The sequence below is a fragment of the Diadema setosum genome, chromosome 10 (assembly GCF_964275005.1).
Source record: "Diadema setosum chromosome 10, eeDiaSeto1, whole genome shotgun sequence".
NCBI lineage: Eukaryota > Metazoa > Echinodermata > Echinoidea > Diadematoida > Diadematidae > Diadema > Diadema setosum.
In genome coordinates this window covers 39,501,831-39,529,389 of record NC_092694.1, presented here as the reverse complement: position 1 = coordinate 39,529,389, position 27,559 = coordinate 39,501,831, and the positions used below count along the sequence as shown (strand labels likewise).

Genomic DNA, 27,559 nt, shown 5'->3' with positions numbered 1-27,559 from the left:
TTCGTTTCTAGATTTCTGATCCCTTTCTATTCCCCTTTCTAATCATGTACAATGTACTACTTTTGTAAATGAAGCAATATTCATATCTAAAAACATCTCATCGCTAGAGCCTTTAGTTTCTGGTGTTCTGACGGCGTTGATAGAAGATGACACTGATGCTGCAGACCAACATGGCGGACAGAGCGACGTACACAGTCACCGAACTCACCGACATACCTGATGGACAGTGGAAGGAATTAGTAAGGACCAATACAAAGGTATACAATCATAAATTTTTAACTTACTTCTCTTTATGACAAACCTATCTAACAGCAGCTGCTACCAAATAAAAACAAAACAAAACATAACATAACATAACATAACAAGAATGAAAACTATCAAAAGCGCCTACTGCAGTTTGAAGAGAAACCGCATTCATGTCACGATGGTTACGTCGACATGATAAAGATGAATGCGTCAGTTTCTTATTTGGCGATATCCAGTAAAATTGTTCTCCACATTTCATACAAACATATACTTTATACTCCAAAACACGTAGGACTGTACACAAAAGCACATACACACTCACGCACACGCATAGTCATGGAAAACAACCACTGAAAGGTAGAAGAGATACGAGAGAGAGAGAGAGAGAGAGAGAGAGATACAGTTTCAAGCTTATCAATAAAATCTAAATGGGATTTAGAATCTCTGCAATCTGATTGGTCAATTATCATGCATTGATTTTTACTTATTGATCCACATTGAGCCATGCATCCGGTAAAATCCGATCGCATGGCTCCAGCATTGTAAGGTGTACCGCATGCGCCATGATGGAAAAAATGTCGAATTTTGTGAAGGAACAAGAAGAAATGGTACTAAAGCAGGGTGTATTTTTATTTTCGGGACCATCTAAACTGCATGGCATCTTGGAATATCAGTATTATACCTTTGTTTCTCTGGACGACGAATGGTCCGCTTGACAGTATGTAACCATTTGCAGGTTTCCGGTTCGAATACCTTTTGGCACGTGGGCCAGAACGGTCCGAAGTGTGGCAACTTTCCAATTGATCGTTTTGCTGGCATGCCAGGACGTTACAGTGGATGTATGTCTGTTAAATAATCAAATGACAAATACTAGTTATGCTCAATGACTCCGTGGCTGGAGCTTTATTACTCACTATACTAAAATCAGTCTTGAAAGCAAGAGAATAATTAAGCAGAGCGGTGAAAGTTGAGGTGTGAATTTTTCTTCAATTTGTCTCCATCATCGTAGAGGGAGAAAATTGAATAAAATTGCACCTCAAATTCAGTGTTATACACATAAAATCAAAATATTTTCACCGTTCCATTTATCTATTGTCATACCAGAATTTCTTTGCCTTAAACTTTTGCAATTTTATGTGGTAGAATAAGCTGAAGAAGGAGTTTGTTTGCGACGGTCAAGTTTAACGTTTAACTTGGATTAATCTCCCCCGCCCACCGCCCCCCCCCCTCAAAAAAAAAGAAGAATTTAAGATACACTGGGACCAAATGTTGGAGGCCGGTTGAGATGATGACGTCATAATTTATTGTCAGACAAGTACATGTAGTACTCTGCTTACTCTGGGTCTGCAAAACCAGTGCAATCTTCGACTACACAGACATAAAGGGAGTTCATATTTTTCCACCAACAATCTCAACAACAAAAAACCCAAATAGTACCAAATAAAGACCATCGTGAAGGTGTGGATCTTTCTCTGGACTACAGTCGCCATTTCCCTAATCTTATTCATCCATATTCAAAACTATAGAGATGATGCCCACTTACCACAGACCATCACACATCCACCATACACACCCGTAAAGTTCATCGTTGCAGAGCAATTTGGTAATGGAAATAAGTGCTGAAAGATTCTCACCAACTCGGTAACGCGATTGAATTGGAAAGCCCTGACGGAAAACGCCTTCACCGTCGAGATGTCAATATCAAAGATTTCCACATTTCCCGATACAGCCAATCTGCGTAAATTTTGATTAAAGATGACAAGGCTTGGTAAAATGCGTACAGTTCACGATGTAAAACGTGTTACAGTAATCACTTTCATGATGAATACATTAATGATGAGCTATGTTTTTATAATTATACAGAACGGTTTAATCATAGCAGGCCCGTAGCCAGGGGGGGGGGGGGGGTGCGTCGGGTGCGTACGCACCCCCCCCCCCCCCCAAATTCTGAAAGGTCCACTTTTTCATAATAACGGTTTTTAGCAATTCTCAAGATAACAATCCAAATAAATATAAAGACACGTTGTATATGAACCATCGGATCGTCCCCATGCACACAAACACAAATGTTATGTATCAATTTGTGCGAGCTATTATTATATTGGCACTGCATGCCATGGCCCTTGGCGCGTGTGACCGGTGTTTTTTTTTTTTTTTTTTTTTCCACTGGCCGCCCGAGTACGTGCGATTCGTGGATGACATTGAGGTTGACACTTGCATTTTTTTCACAGGAACAGAGGTAAGTGGATGAAAATCTAATAGCCTCAAGTTTACATATATGATAAAAATTAAAGAAATTTCCTCGAAATTACTATAATCGAAAACCTGAGACATTTTATATCTACGTCTCACAAAGATATAGTACATGTACATATAAGTACATGTTGGCATGATAATGCCTGGGGATAGATTATTATGTCAACTATTTTCCATTATGAATGCATGCTCCAATCAAATTGTGAAAAGGTGGTCATGAATTAGCATTTCTTACGAACGATCAGGAGAGACAAAACAAAATGAAAGGCCTGTCTTACTCCAGTTCTCTATTAGTTATACATTTTCTCATGTTGTGACAGTTCGATTGGTTCTCATTTTGAAGTGAGCCAAAACCTAAGAACATTCTCACTTATAATTTCCAAAGAGTATTATGCAGGCACGCAAACTCAATTTAGTTGTATTTCATTTAAATGTAATGGGTAAGAGGGTATGAGAGAGAATGCTGAGCTATGAAGTAAAATTGTAAAGTAAAAAGTTTGTCAGATAGTATTACAAAAGCCTGAATATTGCAAGAACTCCGGAGTAAAAACAGTCAGGGAAAAACCCTATGTATGATAACATTGTGAGAGCGTTAGACTGCATTGTAACGCGTCGTTATTTAATTTACATTCTTTATTAATATTTTTCATAAAAAACACAGGTAATGAGCCGGATTGGGTTAAAATTCTCACTTACAGCTTTGTAGAAGTCTGAGTCAACAGTATCACACAGTATACTTCAAGACGTATTAGTACAAACGATTTCTTGAGCCTGCACCGTTTCAGGCTCTGTTCTGGATATGGCGGTAGAAACTCATTCTTTTTTGTTGTTTATTTTATCATTATTTACTAATCTCTTTTCTAACTTACAGGTAGCGAATTTCTTATTACTTATACATTTTCTCATGTTGTGACAGTTCTATTGGTTCTCATTTTAAAGTGAGCCAAAACCTAAGAACATTCTCACTTATAATTTCCAAAGAGTATTATGCAGGCACGCAAACTCATTTTAGTTGTATTTCATTTAAATGTAATGGATAAGAGGGTATGAGAGAGAATGGAAAGTGCTGAGCTATGAAGTAAAATGGTAAAGTAAAAAGTTTGTCAGATAGTATTACAAAAGAAACTCATTCTTTTTTGTTTGTTTATTTTATCATTATTATACTTTTCTCTCTTCTAACATAAAGGTAGTGGATCTCTTTGCAGCCCAAATTCGAAAATGCCTAGAGACAGCTAGTAACCAAATATGCTACTATAATTTAATAAATAAGAAATAACCATTCCAGTATGTATCTTAGTGTGCACAGTAAGACAGATCAAATCAAATAGGAAAACATCTGAGCACTAAGCCTGAGGTCTGAATTTGCACTCAACTTCTTCCAATATCTAACAGATGTTTAATTTTTGAATTTCACTGACCTCCAAATTTCACAAAGAAAACCTTCTTAGCATGATGGTTGATATGACATTTGACTGATATTGGAGATGTTTGCGAATCGGATCTACTACCTTTAATATTATTAAATCTAAAATGATTATTTGAAAGTTCGGAAATGCTGGAAATATCCTACCACAAGGAGGCAAAATATAAATGGTTCACATTTACAATTCATTTTGTTTTAAACTTTTTCTTATTTATTTTCGTTTTTGACAAACTCGCATACCAACGGCTGATATACTGTATAGTAAAGTGAATGTTTCATCTTCCAAACAGCATCCAATGGGATGGAAAACTCCAACTGAATGGTGGACGCCGTGACCATACTCGCTAAAGAAAACGCGTAATAGGGGTCGTTTTTTCTCACGGATTGATGGAAAGTGTGATGTACGAGCGTATATAATCAAAGGGTATCAAAAAGGCCGAAATTTGGGAAAATGGTATATTGTTCAATCATGATGAAGTACTTCTTTAGGGTGCAGGAAACATTTAAGGAATACTTGATTTTAAGGCCCGAAAAAATCATATGATCATTACTCGTTTAGGGGCCATTTTGAAAGTCCATGTATAATGAAGGTGTCCACCTTTTAATTGTCGCTACCCCTCCCGGGACAGTATCAAAAGACCGTTTTGTTAATTAACGCAATCCCCCCTTCCTTTAAAAATCCTGGCTTCAGGCCTGCTAACGCGGGTATACAATAGAAAAAATAAAAGTTAAAACAACACCAGGAAAATCACTATTCTCAATTTTGCGGCGCGCTACGCGCGCAGAGTCTCGAACACAATTAAACTTTGCAACTTCCTGGCAAAATGAGTTTTTACTATTTCCTAGATGAAATACCGTAACGCGATTGCATGCAACAGACAAACATACGAATTTCCTCGAGACTTTAAAACGTCATTAAAACAGTCAAAATTCACAATTTGCGGCGCGCTTCGCGCGCAAATTCTTATACAACTTTTGTAGTTCGGTCGTCCAAAGAATATATATATATATATATATATATAATTGTGTGTGTGTGTGTGTGTGTGTGTGTGTGTGTCATCATTGGTATTGGTACCGAAGGTCCATTTTTTTAGTGACCGCACCCCCCCCCCCCCCCTTGAAAAATCCTGGCTACGGGCCTGCATAGAGGTACTCTAATAGCTTCATGGTTTAATAAACTCTTGGAAATGTGTACCCGCTTTCCTCATCAAATATCTTCACGGTAATCACGAATCTTGCTCAAGAGCTTTCACTTGCAAGACATATATTGACTTAATTTGAGAAGATGTTCAAAAGCTTGTAGATGAACGATTGAAAATGTAGAGTTTGAATAGTTTGTTTACACGTAATTAAGAGATGTTTAGGAAACATTGATCACTTTCACAGTACATTAAAGTCATTTCGTATGGTATTGTCCCAAACAAAAGTGACTTTCATGTACAGCCTCAAAGATTTTCCGAGGGTGTCCAGAGTCTTGCATAACATACAAAATGATAGATGAGCAGATCCAAAGACGCAGTAATCGTATAAAGGTTGTTGAAGTGTTTGGATGCAATCCTGCTATAAAAGAAGGAACTGATGCCCAATCTAAAGCATCACAAGGCGGCGTACAAAGGGAAAAAACTCGTATTGCGTAAGAGGGCTATCACTGCTCCCCTAAACTTACCCACTTTCTATCAGATCTCGGTAACTCCGATCTGCTGGGTTCGGAGAAGGCGTCTCCCAGCAACGCTCGTTGAGGATGTAAAGATTCCTCATGGATGCGATTGTTGTGCCGAGGTAGATGGTATCGCCTTCAAACACCTTGGTAGTTTTCATTCATCGGACAATTGATATGAAAAGCACTCGAGATAATTCCATGACACAAGTGTATCAATATGAAAAGCTGCTAATTCACTCATCTTTAGAGGCTAAAGGTACCTCGTGTAAAATCTCTACAATATCAGTACTGAGTACCCTGGAGCAACATGTCACAGAAGTCACAAAACGTACTGCTCGCTCATTAGTGATTGGCGAAAAAGTGTTTTCGAAAGCATCAATCGTTTGATAACAAATTGAATAATATAAAGTACAATCTTCATCACACACTATAGTAGCAAACATTGGAATATTTTGCTCGAATGAATTTCCCTTTAAATAATCATGTTCTCTTGATCTGAACAAATGAAATTATCGCCTGCATGAGCCGCTTATAATTTGGATGTTCATCACCATATACACTGTGATCATGGCACTGACTCGTGATAATTGCAATAAAATACAAGGACGGGTGATGTAGGATACCTGTTGTGGGGGAGCCGGTTCCGGCAGAGCTACGTCGAAATTTTGACTGGTGAATTGTCGAATGGAAATGGTGAAATTGCCATGGCCAAACGCCTCTGTGAACATGGTGAAGACTGATAGAGATGACTGGGCGATGTATGAGGTGTGGACGAGTTGTCTGCGCCTCACCGTGCAATTGACAACGAAGCTCTGCATAAGCCCGGTCACATCCTCAATCTCATTCGTGAAGAAAAAGTTCTCCTCGTCACTCTGAATACAAAAAATGTATTTGTGTCAGGGTTATGAAGGTCCCCTAAAATAAGGGTTGCATGTGATATCGAAACACAGAGCATGACTGAACCAATGGTCTATAACTTGTCACCCTCTTTATTCATGCTGCAGGTCAGATCAAGGTCAGATGGAATGACCAGGGGTCAACACCCCTCCCTGTCTATAGAAATCGTAAACAGGTTATCTGAGTTTTCGTATACACGTTGTCCTTCCTGCAATTTATAGAATATGTGTTGTTATGTTTACAGTACTAGGCTTAAATGAATAGAAATATATTCACATTTCAAAGCGCATTGACAAAAACAAAGTCAGGGAAAGATGCCAAATTTCCACGACTGTAGTTTATATAATTTGGGTTCTGACAGTTTCCATCTCAGGTTGCAGGCAGCGACTGAATAAGTTGATAATGGAAGATTCACTGTAACTGGACTAATTCAAGACCAGACGTCTCAGCTCTTTGGAGAGACGGTTAGAGATGACGAGTAGCATACCTGAAAACGTTCACCATGGCAGGATAAGTCGTAATTACTAGAATTTGTTTTTCTTGTTACAATAAAAGAGATGCCAGATAATCTACACGAGTCTTGTCAAATAATTTATTGTCGGTACATGTTTCCGCCTTTATCATATTTACCGCTATGCGCGTTCCACACTCTTCGAAAGATGTTGAAAGGGTGACGTAGTCAGAGTTGAAAGCGTAACCATAGCAACGAGAATCGGAAAAACGGATTTGGCTAGGAGCTGAGATTCGGTAACTTTCCCTTTTTAGGAGTATTTCCATTCTGCCGTTGTCACATGAGACTCTCGGAGCTGCCAGAGAGAAGGGAGAGAAAAAGGAGAATTAATGGAAGAAGACCAAGTATGACATGAAATCCAGCAGTCGCGATATTTCACAAAACATAACAAAATTACCTAGTAGTAATGATTAATGTTTCACAAAGAAGTTAATGTGCTATTTATGATAATTTGTAATAACGTGTATGAATACCAAGATAACAAGGTGCTGATCTATGATTACCATCGAATTGGTCATCGCAGGGTCCGAACTGGACGTCATCCACTCCTATGACGCTACGCTCTGGAGTACCCACCACGCCTTCGAAGATGAAATGTCCCTCACCCAGGCCAAAGGTTACCACCCTTGCTAGTTTCCAAAACGCTCCCTGGTCACCCCGCTTCAGCCAGATGAGCTTGGAAAAACGTTGATTGGTGAAGTAGAGTTTGAGAAAGGAGTGACTGGAGACCCCCGGCATGAGGAAGGCGAACCGTAAACAGGTGGCAGTCGTTCTTACAGTGTTGGTATACGGACTTGTGAAGTTAGCTCGAGCACCGGCATCCTGTGTCGTGCCGTTGATGAACATACTGTAATCTCCTAACAGAGAAAGATAGTACAATGAAGGAGTTTATGAAGGCTATAAGTGGCAGATAGTTTCTTCGATCAAGTAGCTAGTCAAACCATGCACCCCTATAACCACAACCTAACTGATTACCTCCCTTCCCACGTCTCTGATGGCGAACGATAAACATGATATAGAGCATGCACTTTCCTTTGTTAAAATTCTTTGTAGTATCAAAGAAAGACAATTCAGTCGGCTTCAATGGCTCATGGGAAGAATGCTCAGAATCTGGAATTCCGGGAACACCAGAAAATCACTCCCCCTGTCGCTCTGAAAAGAAAAAAAAACACACAATACTTTCTTCAGTAATACTAGCTGTTGCTCAGGTGCAGTGTGTCCCATGGTAAATGTTATTTAAGTCCAGCTATTGTTTCGGAGGTTTATTGGGTAACCAAAGAACAGTGATGGCTGAAATAAACTTGGCATTTCCACTTACCAATAGATGGACCATTCTCTGAATGTCTGCTGACGTTACGTGGCAGTCTCAACCAATCAAAATCGTCCTGAAAATCTTGACTCCACCCACAAAGATTAGAGCCAAAGTTGTCGAAATCGCAAGCCCATTGTGATGGATCTGTAGAAACAGAATACTGTCACTCAACATAGGAAAGGTGTAGATTTTGTAACGTTATAGTATACGCAGCGTGTGTCGTTTGTTATGAACATCTTGGGGCCGTTGGACCAAAGAAGTAATGATAATAACCCGCTGAGATAAAGTGAACCAAAACTTGACGAAGTCGTTTCACTGATAACTTCATATGACATTATTTGACTGCTTAATGAATTCAAGATTCTGATCATCCGCTGCTAGACGAGAAATGTAAAAATATAACCCTTGCTCTTGTACGGTAAGACCCATGTATATCAAAGCATTTTGAAGAGTTTCTAAAAATATTGTGACAACACGAATACATTCTCTCACAGGCCCATACAGAAAACAGAATCTCTGTTACATTGGCCTTTGGTGTTAAGCTCGAGCTATTCGTTATTATGGAATCCATGACTACAAAGAAAGCATAAAATCTTGTCAGAGAATCTGAAGTAGGCCCATAATCAATAACTAAAGATGATCCCTTCCAAACTAATGAGCGAATACACTGATATAACCGTTTACAAAGTCTGACCTTTTAGAGACGAGACCACACAAATATCAAAGGCATTGGAGAATATCCGAGGACCGACGAACCGCACTCCTCGTGAAGCCTCGTTCATGATTGCTATGACGTCACGGGACGTTTCCGTTAAGTATATTTCTCCATTGTGCCAGGTGAGTCCATGAAAACCACTGCTACTCAGCAAGAGGATCCTTTCGCCACTCAATAAATCCAGAGATTCGATCCTGTTCGAACCGGCATCATGCCAGTACATTTTTGTTCCTAAATAGGAGCCCAGAAGTGGAATAGGAGGAACATTAATCGAGGTAAGTTATAGTGACAACATCCTCTATAAGATAAATAACAGTAGGGGTACTCCTTGCTTATCTTTCTGCTGAAGTCAATAACAATTTCATATGATATAGAAGTATATGTATATGTATATGTATATGTATATGTATATATATATATATGTGTGTGTGTGTGTGTGTGTGTGTCAGGTATGGTTTTACCAGGGAGGGAGGTACAAAAAACCTCCATGGTTTTACCGGGCAGCATGGTAATTCCGGCATGACGAGCCCATTTTTGCGCACGAATGACATTCAATACTGGCGGGACCTTGTGTATTAGCCTCACAGAGCGTTGTATGGGCCGAAATCGCGAAAACAACAAACAAACCGCGACTTAAAAATGTAAAAACGCTAAGAAATTCACATTTCACCTGAGATTTAGAAAAAAAAATGTCGATCTATCACAAGGTCTTTTTCCGTGAATTGTTCGAAATGTTCAAGTTAGACATTTTACCGTAAGATATAAAATTTGAGTCGGTTTTGCCGGTTTTTTCCTTATCGTCCGCTCGGTACGAATGTGTACGGTGATTCGTGGGATGAATTGTAATTCTGGTGCAAGGACAAGGTGCGAAAGACGTCGACTATTCCATTACGAAAATCGTGTCCGAAATTATTTCATTTTACACCGCCCAAAAAGACAACTTTTGGGAAAGGGATATATTTGAAGTCTATTCTCCAAAAATCGGAGTGAATACTAATTTTCATAATTTTGCCGAATTCGTAATTATTAGGACTTTGTGAATAACAGACCTTATTTTTGGCAGAAATTTCATTCTCTGAGAATTCAGAGCCACGAAAAAAAAAGTGTCCGGTGATACGATCCACTCTCCTATATAGACATAAAGAACTGTCTAGAACTTTGTTCAATTCAATTCAATTCAATATGGTTTATTGTGCAAGTGTGTAAAAAAAAAAATTAAATAACAATCCAGCAGCTCGAAGGCTGATACGGTTGCTTTACATTAGAATCATTAAAAAAAAAATAAAATGACATTGATAGGATAAGCATGCGTGAAATAATTATGTTAAAAAAAAGAAGACATAATACACATCACACCGGGGCATCAGAAAATGGGATAGGTGAGGGTATTGCACAACAGGTAAAGAGATACAGTGTGTACTTGTATAGAGAATAACAAATATGGCAAGATGGAGACGAGCGGGCAAGGAAGTAAAATGTTGAAGTGGGTGAAAATTTTCAATGCACCGAAGCATGAGAACTACAAATAAAGATTGTGATATCGACACAACATCAAACGGAAATACATATTAGTTATCATACAAAATCCGTAAATTGTTTTTTTTTTTAAGGATAGAAAAGGGAAATATATTCAAATAGTGGAAAAAAGGAGAAGAAATTTTGATATAAAATTAAAAAGGAAAACCTACAAATTATTGCCGGTTGACATATTAAAATTACAATACCATTCGAAACGTGAGGATGTGTTTCCCATGGTTAATGAAAGGGGAAAATAACCGATTGAGGTGGCATAAAATATGACAGATGACATCACAAACGCATACAGAATTATACCATAAAACAACAAAAAAGTAAAATAAACCAACAAATACTTTATATTATATCATATCACACATACGAATGTCTTCCCTTGACCACGTTGACTTTAGAAACATCCAACTATTTCAGTCCTTCAAAACCTCACTATTTAAACATTGTTATTTATGCAACCAACTCCTTAAATTATACATAAAACAACTCAAAATCTAAATAACCCTACACTTTAACCTTTTCAAGGTCATCCACAGACGGCGCCACCAACCCCAACACACAAGAAAATGCATATCAAATACATTAAAATCATAATTTCCCTCTGCAATTTCATATGTATTTCACATATCACTGTCATAGTTTGCTATACATATCAGATAAAACAACTCAAAATCCAGATGATCTCTTCCTCGGACTTTCCCTATGGGGGCGCTATTCATTTCATCTAAAACCATTATACGTGAACTGAAACCGGGGAGGGGAAAAAAAAACATCTCGGTCATTCTATTAACAAAAAAAAACAAAAAAAAAGGGCATCTCGGTCATTCCATATATCAAAAACGAATGAGGGCCAATCGAGTATTAACACCAGCGAGCAGCAGCACAGTGAATTAAAAATTGTAGCACAGTACCTGAAGCACGCCTCGTGTATTGCTTATAATTAGCACTTCATGACCAACATACTCAGTACACTCTTTATACACATTGCTTGGGGTATCATGAATATCCAGTTATCAGTAATCAAGTATAAACATCAAAACCGAGCAGACAGCGATCACGTAATATAACAAATCAGAGTAAACATCATTAGCTTCTGATGTAATTGCCAGAAGTGTGAGATATGGAATTATATTGATATCCAACAGTATGGGACTCATTCAAATTCACGTAACATTACAGATTGGAGTTAAGTAATGCAGTAAGATGAGGTATAGATGACTGTTTATACCTCTGAGTTCTACAGAAAGGTAAGTTCAAGTGTTCAGCGTTTCTCAGAGGCAAGTTGTAGCGAGAGACAGATCTACGAGTGGGTGGGAGCATGTTGCGGTGCCGCTCAGACTTAAGAAGGGCAGCGCCGAAGCGACATAGTAATTCCTGCCTCCTGTCCTCCAAGGTAGGAATGTCAAAGTGATTCAACTGTTGGCTGTAAGAAGTGGTGTTTGGGTAGGTAATACACCGGAGGGAGCGTTTTTGTACCCCTTCGATAGCTTCACTCTGGGCTGCAGTTATGCTAGATCCCCACACAGGCACCCCGAATTCTAGCAATGGCCTTATGTACATTTTGTAGATGAGGACGAGGTCGGAGACACATACACCATTCCTTCGCAAGGTGCAGAGTATGTACAGGCGTCTAGAAGCACGCGATACCATTTGGCTGACCTGGTCATCACACTTGAGATCGGAACGGATGGTGATACCCAGCAGGGTCAGTGATGACACTTTCTCCAAGGAGACATTTCCGATGGTTATGTTGAGCGGGTGCGGGGCACTCCTGAGGAAGGAGACCTGTAGAACTTTACATTTCTCCGGTTTGGGTGTGACGTCATTGGCTTGACACCACTCGCTGAGCGAATCCACATGTGTCTGCAAGGAGCTCTGTTGTGACTTGTGGAGTACTTCGACCAAACTGAGATCGTCCACATACTTCCAAGGTAGGTCGGTAGTAAGGGCAGCATCATTTACAAGAACAAGGAATAGGATCGGGCCGAGCTTTGTTCCCTGTGGTACTCCACATGTTATGTCGAGGGGTCCGGAACTTTGCCCTTTGGTAGCGTACGGTTTGAGTTCTACCGGTCAAGAAACTACACACAGTGGGTATGATGGAGACATTGGCGCCTAAATGGATGAGTTTTTCAATGACCTTCGTATGGTTGACGAGGTCAAAAGCCTTCTTGAAATCCACGGTACAAATGTTGGTATAATGACCCTGTTTGTCGAGATTTCGATGAATTGTGTCAAGCATGTGAACGAGGTAGTGGTTGATGGAACTTCCTCTCATATTCCCGTATTGTGAAGGATCGATGTTTGGTTTGAGGTCAGCTGTCAACCACTCCGCAATGAAGCTCTCAAACACCCTTGCCAGAACAGACGTGACAGATATCGGGCGGAGTTGATCATATGTAGTTGCTTTGGGAGTTTTCGGCACAGCACACACAGAGGCATTCTTCCATCTCCTAGGAAAGTGTCCCTTATCCAAGCACACGTTGAATATTGTCGTAAGTGGAACAGATATCTCCAGGGCAAACTCTTTAAGGAGACGCTTAGGTACATTTCTGGGATGTGATGCCTTCGATGCATGAAGATGTTTCAGGCGTTTGTACACGTCATACTGCTTGATCTTAGGAGGAGGAGGAGTTGGTGCTGGGAGGTACGACGTGAGAGCCTGACGATCTAACGGGGGCAACTGCGTGCAGACGTCTGTGAAGTAGGTGTTCAAATCGTCCGCCATTTCACGAGGTGTCATGTCATTTGCCAGTCGGAGTGATTGGGGCTTATCACCTATTAGATCCTTAATTTGTCGATGCCATTTACTCGGTTCAGTTGTCTTTAAATGTTTGACTTTACTTTGATAGTGCTTTTTCTTGGTTTGTCGGATGGTGCGCTGGACTTTGTTTCGTAACTGGTGAAACAGAGAAGTGTTGCCACAGTCATGTTCGGAGTTTCGATCTATCATCCGACGGATCGAGTCATTGAACCAAGGTTTATCAGCAGATTTCACCTTGACATTGATTTCTACAAAGCATCGCTTATAACTCTTGTAATAGTGTACCATGCAGATACTCTACCATGTCGTCAGGGTCAGGAATATGTTGTAGTTCATGCTACTGAAACTTAGTGATCCAACGACCAAATTCCCTCACGGAAGAATCGCAAAATGGTCTCAACGAGCGTGTCTTCGCCCTTTCCGGTTTGATCATGTTGATTGCTCGAACTTTCACAACACGATGGTCACTCGTTGCAATCGGAGAATGAGTACTGGGTTCCGCGAATCGTTCTGCGACATTGTTCAACACTTTGTCTAAAACTGCGTTGTCGCGAGTAGGAACATGCACTGTTTGACAGAGCCGAGTATTTAGTTCGATAACATCAGTTTTCAGGTCATTGAAATCACCGAGGACAAAAATTGCTGCATCGTCTATAGAATTGATAATGTCGACAGTTTGGATGATGTGCTCAGTGATTGCCTGATGGTGAGGGGTCCGAGGTGGTGCGTAGACAACACACACATACATTGGCTTAGGCAGATGAACAATGCCCGACGATGTAACTCTGATCCATAATATCTCAAGATGCTGGGGAACAAGTTCAGTGAACACAAGGTTTGAATTGAGTGTATCACTTACATAGATTGCTACACCGCCGCCAGTCTGTCCGTGACGGTCCTTACGATGAAGTGTGAATGCAGACAGGTTGAAGCACGCCGATGGTTTGTCAGGAGAAAACCATGTCTCTGTTACTGCGATTACTTGGACGTCGTCGTGCAGAGTTGATATCGTTGCTTCAAAGTCATCAAATTCATTACACAGTGATCTAGCATTCAGGAGAAAAAGCGAAGGCCAGGCACTCCGTGTGACATTCGGTCTGTATGAGGACTCGACGTCAATGTAGCGTAAAGTCCTTGTTCTTTTAATTTGTGATGGTCCTTGCGGGTGTTCTTGCTGGACAACTGAAATCCGGCGCCGCGTTTTTCTACCTGCTCGACGCCCTCTTTGACGAGATATACCAAGACTGCGTATGCTGTTGAATACATCTTAGGGTATCCGGGCGTTGCTGGCAGAGACCTTGTTACGTAACTCCAAAAGTTCCGAACTTGAATAGCGAAACGTCTCATTGAACGGAGCCCTTCCCAGAGTCACGGGTATTGTAGAGTTGGAATGCGGGAACGAAGATTTGTCCGAGGCTTTGATCATGGTCATGCCAATTGTCGACATTACAAAGGCAGCAAGGGTCAGTAGGACAAACAGTCTGAGCTTGGACAGCGAGCTGTCGCAAAGCCCGAGTGCGGTGCACGGACATGTATGCAGAGTATGATGACGAGTCATGGTAATACTCACACAGAATTCCGGTAAACGAGGACACGAGATGATTCACAAAATCACTCACATTGGTCCATGAACACCAAATACATCATTGATACACAATTCAAGTTGAAAGACGAATCCACACGTGAAATTTTAATGCAAAAAAGTAGGAATACTGCGGTGCAGAGGATACAGATCTGGGGTCCGTTTCATCAGGGATGTATCACCTCCCTGGTTTCATGAAAGTCTTGAGATGGCTATGAGACTTTTCGCTCATAAGACACACTGAGACTTTATGAAATGGATTTGAACGTATCATATATAGCTACTATGAGCGACTTTGGCAATGTTGAGATTTATTTCAAGACTGTTATGTGATGACTTCCCTTCTAATATGGAAGCATGTTTTACTCTCTTTGATTCCTCCCTCCTGAGCCAGCTGGTGTGTAAATGGGTACCTATTGCGACATTAAAATAATAATGGCAGGTCATTCGAGGAGAAATCTTAAAAATAGATACCCTTAGATAGACAGAAAGACAGACAGACACTAGCAAAAAAAAAAAGCGTTTGGTCTAGTATCTCTATACATTTCCAATGTATCCTCCATAGCGCAACAAGTAAGAAAAGGAAGTCAGTATGAAATTCATTAAAATCAACTTTTATGGTCACACCAATTAAGTGCCCGGATGCTACCATCGGAGGGAGGAGAGAGAGACATTAAACGGAAGTCACAAAATGTAGCAACACGTCTGTAAACCTGACCTGTTTCTATGTAATATGTGAATACAAATATATGTGACTCTGCACCTCAAAACAAACAAAAAGTCGCCAGACATAAATTTCTTAGTTAAGACCATATTCTAAAAGAGCAGACCTTAAGCTTTAAAATGATGTATGACTCAAATAAAATGGGCTCTCCTAACCTATCTAAATATTGAAAAGAGAGCACAAACTCAGGGAAAGTGTGAACTGAGATAAGGCTCTGAAGTACAATGTCTATTCAAGCGCTTAATCTTTACCAACCGTGCTGGATGTGCGATGAATGGGACAAAAAACAGGAAGTAAACCACCAGAGTAACAACAATGAAGGGATTATCGGATTAAACTGAAATTAAGCATGCCTCATTAACACATTCTGTCAATAATTAATGCTATCTTTCAAAGCAGTAGCGCTATCCTTTCAAAAATTATCCGAGTTGGAAGTGAAAAGAGCGGACACGGCTTTTTTCAGAAATGAAAAAGGGATTCTAAAAGACACACCTAATCACACTATTCTACCAAAAATGTTCGAGATAAACTGCTAAAAAAACACACTTTCCTGCCCGGTTTATGATACCAAATTTTAGCATAATGTGAAAGAAGACCCGCTCTTTCAGAAAATATGACAAAGTCAAGTTCGGTTAGGTTGACCCATTTCACTTATTTTCAGTCCTCACGCAAATTCAGTGTGTGCAACTTTATGTTCGATTTGAGGTGCACGGTCACGTATGTGCTCGTGTAGGTCCTACCCGCAATATTTATGACATTTATCATTACTCATATTCATCCAAATACATTATCTATGGTATGGTTGGATGGCATTGCGTTGTTTGATACGGTAGCAAAACAACGATGTACACACCTTCATTGTTAAAAGCGAGGCCACGAACGTACCGGATCTGAGTGTCAACAACGTTCTCGGGTTCAGCGTTGAGGGCGTCTATGCTTATTCTTTGAATGGCTCCTGGGTTTTGGACTCCCCAGTAAAGTTCTCTGGAAGATAGCAAACCAAAACTTACTCACTTTTACAATAATTCAAATCATAAATGAGTCTCGATCCATCAGCGTCAAAACTTTTTTTTAACGTTCCGCAATGTTCCGTAAGACATTCCAAGTTTACTTTCCTTCACCCTACCGGCATCAGTCCAAAAAATCTACCAACACCAATTTTCCCCTTCGTAGTTTTTTTTTTTTTTTGAGATCACGCTTAATTTGAATTAAGGCAGATGATTAGGATCAGACTTATTCTTGATGAGATGACAGGGGATTAGCGATCACGGTTAATATATGTATACATGTCAACGCACTTCTACTTGGCGTGGCTGACTTCTCCATGCAGTCAAGAATATAAACAAGGCAAGTGCCATAATGTGTCTCGCCCATTCGCGTACAAGAAATTGTACGCGAATGGGATATAACAGATAAAAAAAAAGAGATAGAACAGATAAAGAGATATTAAAGGGCAAAAATTTATGGCAAAAATGAAACGCACCATAAAAACTTAACATTGGGCTCTTAAAGTTCGTTGACCCATGCTTGTGACCATTGACCTCGTGGTGACCATCCACTCCCCAAGGGACATCTACCATCCAAGATTAGTCACAAATGGACCTATGGATCGAAAGTTACGACCCATAATAGAAACGCGCCATAAAAACATAACATTGAGCTCTAAAAGTTGGTTGACCCCTGCTTGTGACCTTTGACCTTGTGATGATCATCCACTCCCCAAGGGACATCTACCATCCAAGTTTAGTCGCAAATGGAGTTATGGATCAAAAGTTATGACCCATAATAGAAACGCGCCATAAAAACTTAACATTTAGCTCTAAAAGTTGGTTAACCCATGCTTGTGACCTTTGACCTTGTTGTGATCATCCATTCCCCAAGGGACATCTACCATCCAAGTTTAGTCACAAATGGACCTATGGATCAAAAGTTATGACCCATAATAGAAACGCGCCATAAAAACTTAACATTGGGCTCTAGAAGTTCGTTGACCCCTGCCTGTGAGCTTTGACTTTGAGGTGACCTTCATATATGGTAAAATGTGAAACTTTGTACGACCCCTCTTCCCTCGAAGTTTGATTGCAATTGAAGCTCAGAGTAAAGAGTTATTGAAGTTTTTGTAGCGTTACGGACAGACGACGGAAGGACGGACGACGGACGGACGGACAGACGCCGCAGGCGATCTCTTAGTCTCCCCGCACCTCCGGTGGGCTCGACAAAAAGGAAGGTAATCTCCTCAAGAGCTTTCAAAAAATCTCCATGTTCTAAACCAATAGTCTCTGTAATGTGCGAAAATTGCTGAATATGACTTGGTGAATGACTACTTATATGTTTGACATAAAACATGTCAAAAGTAATCCTCACACCTCAACATGTACAAAATAAACTAACAACTGAAGTTTACTCAAATTAAAATGTAGTTATTCTTGCGTCGGGTTGTTGTTGTTGTTGTTGTTGTTTATCAAAACTGAATGATAAATTGCTCTTTATCGAGGTAAGCAAGCCCCGGTCAATCTATGACTGAGTAAATACCGTGATAATCATATTGCCAAAAATATTTGAATGGGATTCAATTTCAGGATCTCCTGATTGCTAGACATGCCTCATATCCATTAGAATGCTTAGCTTCCGCCTGATGGCCAGGGAAAGTTGTGATCAATGCTTATTTACTATAAAAAGAATAAATAATGATTCTTTTTTATTGACTAACGTATATAAACACCGATCATTACCATTACAAAAAGTCAATCAGTCGCGATGAAACTGAAGTTTATAATCTATTACCTACACGGTAGATAAGGTTGACTTGACCTCTCAAGACCTTCAACTCACAATTCAACTGATGTCATGATTAAACCAAAGTATACGAACAGGTCACCAGTAGATATGGCATTGTATAAAAAGTGATATTGCCTATAGAGTGTAAATTATCGGAGACAGTAACATAATCGGTTTAATACCTATAGACTGTCAGAGCGCAGAGGTAATTGTCCTGATAGCCATTGCTGTATACTGTAGCCATGGAGGTATACTGTCCACAATGGTAGGATCTTATCAGGTTACTGTCCTTAATTGTTTTTGTCAGAACGGCGATTGTCTTGCTAGTAGATCATGTCTAGCTGAATGGCAATCAACCTTCCTGCCAATGTTCATCTTTCTGCTAACAGTCAAAGTAGGAAACGTCCTCTACCTGCTCCTTAAAGCAGAATACTAAAGGAAACGCATATTTTGTTGGATTATTCCCCCATATCAAGCTTAGAGCATGTTAAACACAGCGGTCTTTAATTCATCCATTTAGAAAATTGCGTTTTGGAGAACGGCTACTTAGAAAAATTATTTCCTGAATCATGCTCAATTGGAAGATCCGTAGTTATTTTGGGGGCGTGTCCATGACGTCATGGGTTGAAGGGCAAACCCGGAAGTATCACACAACAGCCTAAGCTTACCTATGTATGCTCTCGATGAGAGCGAGATGTCGAGGCTCGTACCCCGAAATCCCAAGACATTTTTTTTTTATCAGAATGTCATAAAAAAATGAAATAAAATTGTTTTCTGTGAAAGTCTCCTGTGACTTTCAATCCACGGAATTTAGAGAGGAATAGACACAGTGTAGGCAAAATGCCTGATAAAATACTTGACAGAATAAAAAACTCGTCTTTAAGTTGTGTAATCCATGCTCGTAAACATGACCACATCACATCCACTTGCATGGATTACACTGGCTGCCCAGACCACAATATCGGCACAGATTCTTTTATTAAAGGGAACCCAAACCCACAGAGCAATGTGGCTTGAGTGAAAGCAGCAACATTAGTACCACAAGCCAGTGAAAGTTCGAGGAAAATCGGATAATCGATGCAAAAGTTATGAATTTTCAAAGTGTTGGTGTTGGAACCTCTGGATGAGGAGACTACAAGAGGTTATGACGCATGTGTGGACAACAATATTAAGAAAATATAAAGAAAATTCCACAAAAATTCACTTTTCTAGCATACTGAAAGAGCACTTGACTGACCGCTTTCAGAAAGCAGGGGGAATACTTGCTACTCTTATCATGTCAGTATCAAGTTCATGGAATGTGTAAATCTAATGAAAAATGAATTTTTGTGGAATTCTCCTCATCCAGCCGTTCCAACACTAAAACTTTGAAAATTCATAACTTTTGCATCAATTGTCCGATTTTCCTCAAACTTTCACTGATATGTTCTACTAATTTTGCTGCTTTCACTCAATCCATATTTCTCTTTGGGTTTGGGTTTTCTTTGACTTTCTCCTGCATATATAATTTCGGCCAAACAATGATTCTCCAAGAACTTATCGAAAAATATCAGTTACCTGGAAATCTGCGTTCCAAGCCTCTTTTTGCTCAACCCCAAACTGTAACAAAATTAAATGGACCATGAGTTTCTGCAGTGGAGGCAGCAGAACTATGGACTGGTCTCCCTGAATATATTAAACGTGCAAAAAAGGTTAATTTCTTCAGAACCATGCTTAAGTCATTCTATTTTGAAAAGGAAGTGTTCCGCCCTTTATTATCTTAGCTTTCACTGCATTGGCCGTGGCTTTCTTTTTCATCATCTGCTCCTTTTTTTTTGTCTCTTTTTCTATTCTGAAGTTATCCTTGAAGCGAAAAGATATTGCTTGCAGAAATTAATACGGTTACAAAAGAATATATCATCATCAAATCTATTGTTATTGTTCATCTTAGAAACGTATACATTGATTACATTGGTATCAAAAGTTATCAACGATTATTCAACTTTGAGACTAACGAGAGGCTGGCTTTACTTAGTTATACATGATCTGCTCTTATTTTTTTTAAATCATAATTGACGTTATACCTTTAAAAGTTTCTATGATTTCTTGTTTGTGGGTGTAACTTTATGCCACTGTCACAACTTGCTATGACCTCAATCAAATGGATCAAATATAATTCACTCATTTTTTTTTTCTTGAATACTGTTAGCAGAAAGTAATATCTTCTACACTGAGTAAAATCCTACGGACCCACCTTCTTATAGGATTAATGGTAACTCCGTATGGTCGCCTTTGTGGTAAAGAAACTAAAGTTCTTCCTCCAGATCCATCGTAATTCACCACGGCTATCTTGCCAAGAGAGGAATCGTAATCACTCCAGTATACCTTGGACTCGCTTGGATCGACTGCCACTCCGTAGGGTTCTGAAAACACAAACCCAGGAAAATCATTCGTGTTATTATATGAACTTATGAAGAACTATAACTTGTATTTGTATAAAGATTCAGGTTATATAAATGAAGACGTTTCATGCATTAGAATGTTGGCATCCATACGATTTACCGCATATTTGTACGGAAAATGACGCACACGCACACATCATCATTATCATCATCGTCATCATCATTATACACAACTGCAAAAAAGAAAAAGGGGAAGTCCAAGATAATGTCCCCTCAGATGCTCAAAATTCATCTTGATTTCATCAAAAAGTTATTGATATGATGTTGTAGCCAAAGAGTTAAATTATATATTTTCAGCAAAGAAAATATTTAATTATGCAAATTTATGCAAGAAATATGGCCTTAATTTGCATAAATTAAAAACAAACCTTACGTATGGGACAAATTAAAAATATTCATCTAAAATCAGTTGAATTTGTCCTTGACCTAGTTCCTTTATGGACATGACCCCTGTATGAGCTAGTATAATTTCCAATAGGTAAGACAAGGTCAGCATATTAATTATGCAAATTACGCTCTTTCCCAGAACGAAGTGTCCCATACGTAAGGATTTGAGTATGTTTTTTCAAGTTTTTTCTGAAAATTTCAAACATTGACCAATCATACTTTGGGAAGTTCTAATTTATTCATTTTAACTCCAGATTAGCAAAACTAAATGTGGAAATTTAATTAGTCCTTCATCTTATAACTAATTAAAGTTTGCTTACGTATGGTACAAATGCCTTACGTATGGGACATTACATGCAAAGTGAATGGGAAAACCGCCTTTTGACATGGATGGTATATGTCCTTACATTTGTTTGGTTAATGGTTATCTTTGCTCCTACTCTGAAGGATATGTAGATATATCTACCTCTCCTACTTAGTTGACCTCAGGGAGAGTGTAAGAACAGCATTATTGAGTCATTCTATGATTAAGAAAGGAAAATAAAGAATATTCATTTACACTTGTATTTTCTTATTTTCATTACAGGCTGTGCAGCTGGTCTTCAATTAACATTCCTCCTTTTAAAATTTTGATATTGGACATTTTCTTAATTCACTTATCGTTTTCAACTTTACCTCTCTACAAAATGACTTTGTCCTAGAGAATGGGATTCTCTGAGTGTCATTTTAGGTGCAGTACACTGTTCAGCATGTACTACAGGCTGTACAGCCTAAAAAGGGAAATCAAAACAATTGTGCTTGTGGCGCTCATCAATGACAACATTACAGGTCTTACTGAAAAGAAAAATCACTTGAGGTGACAGCAGGTAACTTTGTCATTACTTGAGTTGATAGCAACGGAAAAACCCTACGAGAATACTTTTTATTTTGATATGATGTTTAATATTTCAACTGCACACCCTCAGAATATGTCATGACTTATCAAGGTCATGAACATGATTTCTGAAAATCCTGTGAAATGAAGACTATAGTTTACATTTGCCATGAACCACAATATCAATACTGGTTCTGTGGTTGGAGTGCTAATAACACAAATTACACAAACAAATAGGGAATTCAATTTTCTTTTCTAGGTGTTTGAAGAGACAGATGTGCTCTGAGACACCTTCATCAACTCATACTTTAATACTTTGTACCCCACATCTACACAATCATCAACAAGCATTGCAATCTCATAGTGTATGATCAAATTATAGGTTATTAGAATTTATCAAAATTGTAAATTTCAGATCAGTGAGTTACTTAAGTGTTTCAAATCTAGAATTACATTTTCTCTTAAGATTTAAATGTACAAATATGATAATCTTTCCTGTATCACTACACAAGCATGTAAAGTATAAACACAAATTTTGTCGTCTTTGGTTTCATAGACCTGAAGCCGAGCAATTTGAAAAAAAAAGCCAGCATTGACACATACATTCTTTTATCTCTTTGTTCTACCACGGCTTTTAAAATCTAAAAGTTTCATTAAAATTTGATTGATTTTGCAGAAGCTAAAATTCACATGGCAGAACATGATGATTACAGAGCAAAATCAATTACTCTTGTTGTTGTTGTGTTTTGTGCTGCATTTCAAACAATTTCAAAGCTCTATGAAAACTTAGACAACTTGCAAGGTAAGCCTAAAACTACTGAAAGTACCCACTTCAAACTGTATTTGCAAATTACACTGTACATGACATTTGATTTTACAGTTGAAATTATCAAGATTACAAATTAGTCATGGTACATGTGCATGTATGCGTTAAGGTCACAAGCTAGAATTCGCACATTTTTTTTTTCATTTGATAAAAAATATTGACCACAGTATTACAAATGGGCTAGAAATAGAGTGTCAGTATACTGTATCTGTATGTGTAGACATCATGAGGACAGTGTTAATGCATGACGGAATCCAAACTAAGACATTTAATTGTAAATTGGTAATTACTTTTATTTGTCTTATTTTAGCTTCTGTTAGGTATCTGAATTGGGAAAGTACCCACTTAGAAGTATATTTCATTTGTTATATGTTGTAGTATGATTTGTGGAACTGAATATGACACTGGGGAAATTTAAAGTCATTTCCATGAATACACTTGTGCACTTAAGACAAATGTCCCATACGTAAGTTGAGCCATGTCCCATACGTAAGGTGCACTTTCGTTAATTAAACCAACTTCATGAAAATATGCGCCATTCTTTTGCAGTGAAACTTTGCTGAAAGATACTTCAGTATTGTACCTTTCTTTACTTCTAAACAGAACTTGATCAGTAAGGTACTTTCAGAGAATTTTCAATTCAAACTTTATTTTGAAAAATCCAGTTTTTCTCTGGTCCCATACGTAAGTTGCCATTTTTTTCTTAATAAAATAATTAACCCAAGGTCAAATGACATCAAACTTAAACACAATATTCTTCTCAGGGCTACCAGTCCTCCTGATGATAAACAGTAAAATCCAAGTGCTCCTTCATTACTTTTCACAGGTTTGAAATCTCTGAATGTCCCATACGTAAGGTGCGCGATATCTTGGACTTGCCCAAAAACCAAAAAACGGTTTAATCCCATGCGAATTCAATTAAAGGACAGGCACCCTACCGAAAATCTATAGAAAATTGGACACTCTGATAGTGATAGATTTTCACATCTCTCCTAAGAGTATAATACCCTCAATTATCAAACTATTTGCGAATAATTGCACTTGTGACTTGAATGAAAAATAAGAGAAAATACGACCAAAATCGTTACGAAAAGTTTGTGAATTATGTGGCTATGTCACCATCTATGTCTGTGGAAACAACTACAGTAGCGTCTGATCCGTCGAGGCGAGAGCTGTGTATTCGTCCTGGACCCGGGGACGTCCAGAAGAGAAGTTGGCGAACAGGATCATAGTCCAGATTGTACACGTTACCAGGGTTCGAGAGAGGGAGTCTGGTATACGAGATGTCCCTGATGTTAGAAGCGTATATTGCATCTCTACTGCTGTCAGCCACCAGCATGAACTCATCTACACATCAGTTAGAATATGGATCAGTGTAGGAAAGACGAGGAACACAGAATGCAAGCATGGTAGGTGAAGGAAATGACTGTTATTCTAGTTATTTCATGTATCACATTGCAGATTGGCAGCAACGGGTGCATGGATCTGCACCTAGTAGACAAATGTGGCTGTCCACCCGATGAAAACTGATGATAATGATTTTTTCGGGTTATATCTAAACTAGATATATCGCTACGGCGACTGATATGCCTCCACCATAATGCATGGTTCTCCTAATAGATATATACATGTAGTACAATGTCTTGACAATGTGTGATGACAGTTTCACACAATTGGCAAAATATCAAAATGACAGGTTTGCCACAAATGTGCTGAATGTTCACTTTCCTAGAACTAGGTTCAATTGGATGAATGATTAAAATGTCAGAGTGCTGGTATTTGGGGAACTGATGATTTTTACTTGACTTTTGACCCTTTTATAAGTTTATGCATTGAGTAATTTTCAAGGTATTGAGAAAAAGTATAATTTCAGTATTAAATGGGAAAATAGCATTATCTAAACCTGGCCTTTGACCTTTGACCTCACAGTTCCAAAGAGAATCACTGTTAGGTTGAACATGCATAGATATGTAAGTTTCATGATGATATCTTGAGTTACTTTTGAGATATGGAGGAAAAAGTGCAATTCAGCACTTCCACTTGACCTTTGACCTTTTGACCTTTGGGCAAGAAACTTCCCGCAGAATATGATATTGGGTAATACATGCATACATCAAGTTAAAAAAACAAACCTTCAGGCATTGCATAGATAAAGGAAAGTAGTGATATTTTGAGGAGTTTACCTTGACCTTTGACCCCCTGACCTTTGAACCATGACCCCCAACTTCCCTAGATAATCACTGCCCATTGGAACAAGCATATATACTCAATTCCATGAAGATACCTTGAACCATTTGCGAGATATGGAGAAAAACATGAATTTTCAACCTTTTTTTCACAAAATAACCTGTGACCTTTGACCTTTGACCCCGTGACCCTAAAATCCAAACAAAGTATTATCCCCCCAGGATATACCCTCATACTAAGTTTGATGTAAAACCACCCACGGTTCTTGAGATATCGACAAAAACAAAACGGGACGGACGGACGTACGGACGGACGGACGACCCGAAAACATAATGCCTCTGGCCAATTCGTTGGCGGAGGCATAAAAAATAGTGTCATTCTTAATAAGACACAACAAAAAATGGAAGAAGTAAAAACATTTATGAAACTAAAAAAAGTGTTGGAAACTCAAACAAAAACATGAACTGGGATGCAAGCCCTGCTTTTTAGCAGTCCACTCCATTCCAACAACTTTGATTCGGTATAACTCTGACATGCAAGTCACAACATTTATTGTATTTAAGTTCACAGTAATTTCCTTGATTACATCGTTAACTGTTTTTGTGTCATTTAGTGTATTAAAATGTTTTATTGCAATTAAAGTTTGTTGGAAATAAAAACAACGAAATGAAATAGAAAAATTACTGAACCGGTCTAATGTTAATTGCCAGCTGCTTTGCTCCCACCATAATCGGAAGAAAATATAAAGAGGGGGAAAGGTGTAGAGGGATAAATAGAATGTCGAAGTGCTTGATTCGTACTCAGGTCACATGATTATCTTACCTCCCAAACTCCATCCCAAGTTCCCTTGTGGGGTGCCATTTCATGCAGAAGAATAGACGTGTGGAGAGAGAGAGAGACAGAGAGAGAGAGAGGAACATGAAATGTCAGAAGGAGACTTGTTCTTTTGTCGTAGGCTAGATATTGTATCCTTCCCCTTGACATGAGAAATTTACCCATATTGAGGAATAATCTTCTCCTGCATAGCAACAGAATAATGACTGAATCATTCAGTCATCATACTGTTGCTATGCAGGAGAAGATTATTCCTCAATATGGGTAAATTTCTCATGTTCCTGAATGAAAACACAATAAATCACCTACAGGTTTCTCTTAATAGTCGACAGATTCTTAAATTTGATCTACAGTTGCTTTTTAATCTTTTAATGGTACTTCCTCTGTGAGGTAGAAAATCATTGTACGAATAACAGGGACATTGTCAGCCAGTGGAATGAATTATGAAATGGCTTAAAAAGGAGAGGGGCAAACGGAACATCACACACAAATCAGAATTAAGAGTCCTGCAACCACACTACGGCAAGATAATATTTAGTACCAATAAGGAAGCCCCCAAAGGATGACTTACAGCTCATGACAAATATTCAAAACTTGATAAATCTTTTGAACGGAATCAGTTAACGTCTGCCTTTTGGTCTTTTCTCCTTTGTGACATATTGATATCTAACTGGCATTTATCTCATCCAGAGTACTCCAGGATACCCACACTCACTGGTCAAGGGAAATCATGAACTAAGAAAAGAGAGAAAAATAATGAAACGGCCAAGAGACGCCCCTTAGATGCTGAAACCTATTGTATGGGGGGGGGGAGGCAGATTTTTATCTTTACTTTTTTTTTTTTAAGCGCCAGTCAAAAAAAAAAAAAAAAATCTACAGTAGGCCTATCATGTATCCATTCATCTCTCCGTTGATTTTGCCACGTCTGCACGGGAAAAACAAAAACAAGCACTTGGAAGATGTACACTCAGTTATAAAACTAGTGACGTAAAAAAAAAAAAAGAATCCATGATCGATATACACGTACTATTATTATTTCATAGCACCCAATTTTAGGAAAACCTTACAACTTACGGCTCGTATAACCTTTCAAAGTCATAAGAATATATCAGGTCTCATTATAATATTTGTATCTAACATTTCTTTCTTCAAAATAAACTGTATATAACAGAAATGAAAATAACAAATACCAGTTTGGAAAGCATCTAAGAATCTTATCATTCGGTTAATCAGTCTACGCTGATCTACGAAATACGGATTTAAAAGATTACAGCCTTTTGCAGCAAAGTAACACGATACTTACCTTGAATACATGGACTATGGAGGAGTAGGAAGAGGAAAGTTGTGGCAAAAACTGTTGTAAACATGTCAACTATGCCGTTTTCTTCTCAACACGGATGAGTAGTCAACTCTGGCGTCTTCTTCTCAACACGGATGAGTAGTTAATCTTATCAACTTTAAATGACCAGTAGATATCCCGATGTACACCAATGTGTCTCTTCGCATCAACTGATTAGCTGCTCACAGCGTTTAAAAACTGATAATGAGGTTGGTGCATGCGACCTCGATGAACGACAACTGCTCTTTGAGATGTGCAAAGACAATCTGCTAC

At 38.7% G+C, this 27,559-nt stretch overlaps 1 protein-coding gene across 1 annotated transcript; it reads right to left on the bottom strand.

Moving 5' to 3' along the window:
• On the bottom strand, window positions 1-27,314 carry LOC140234358 (uncharacterized). Its single transcript, XM_072314417.1, has 14 exons — window positions 27,251-27,314; window positions 25,936-25,959; window positions 24,046-24,273; window positions 20,632-20,800; window positions 16,474-16,604; window positions 9,000-9,251; window positions 8,312-8,449; window positions 7,497-7,850; window positions 7,113-7,288; window positions 6,209-6,457; window positions 5,592-5,728; window positions 1,881-1,980; window positions 929-1,091; window positions 1-216 (listed from the first exon to the last, which is right to left on the bottom strand). Exons 1-14 carry the CDS (start codon window positions 27,312-27,314, stop codon window positions 113-115), a joined length of 2,289 nt encoding a protein of 762 aa, XP_072170518.1. The 3' UTR covers window positions 1-112.
• Window positions 27,315-27,559: the final 245 nt, after the last annotated feature.

Excerpts from the sequence above, each read along its gene's own strand:
- LOC140234358 (XM_072314417.1), bottom strand. The coding sequence starts at position 27,314 with ATGTTTACAACAGTTTTTGCCACAACTTTCCTCTTCCTACTCCTCCAT. Across the intron at positions 5,729-6,208 it reads AACCGGCTCCCCCACAACAG|GTGTTTGAAGGCGATACCAT; the intron begins GTATCCTACATC and ends AAAACTACCAAG. Across the intron at positions 1,092-1,880 it reads TCAATCGCGTTACCGAGTTG|ACATACATCCACTGTAACGT; the intron begins GTGAGAATCTTT and ends ATTATTTAACAG.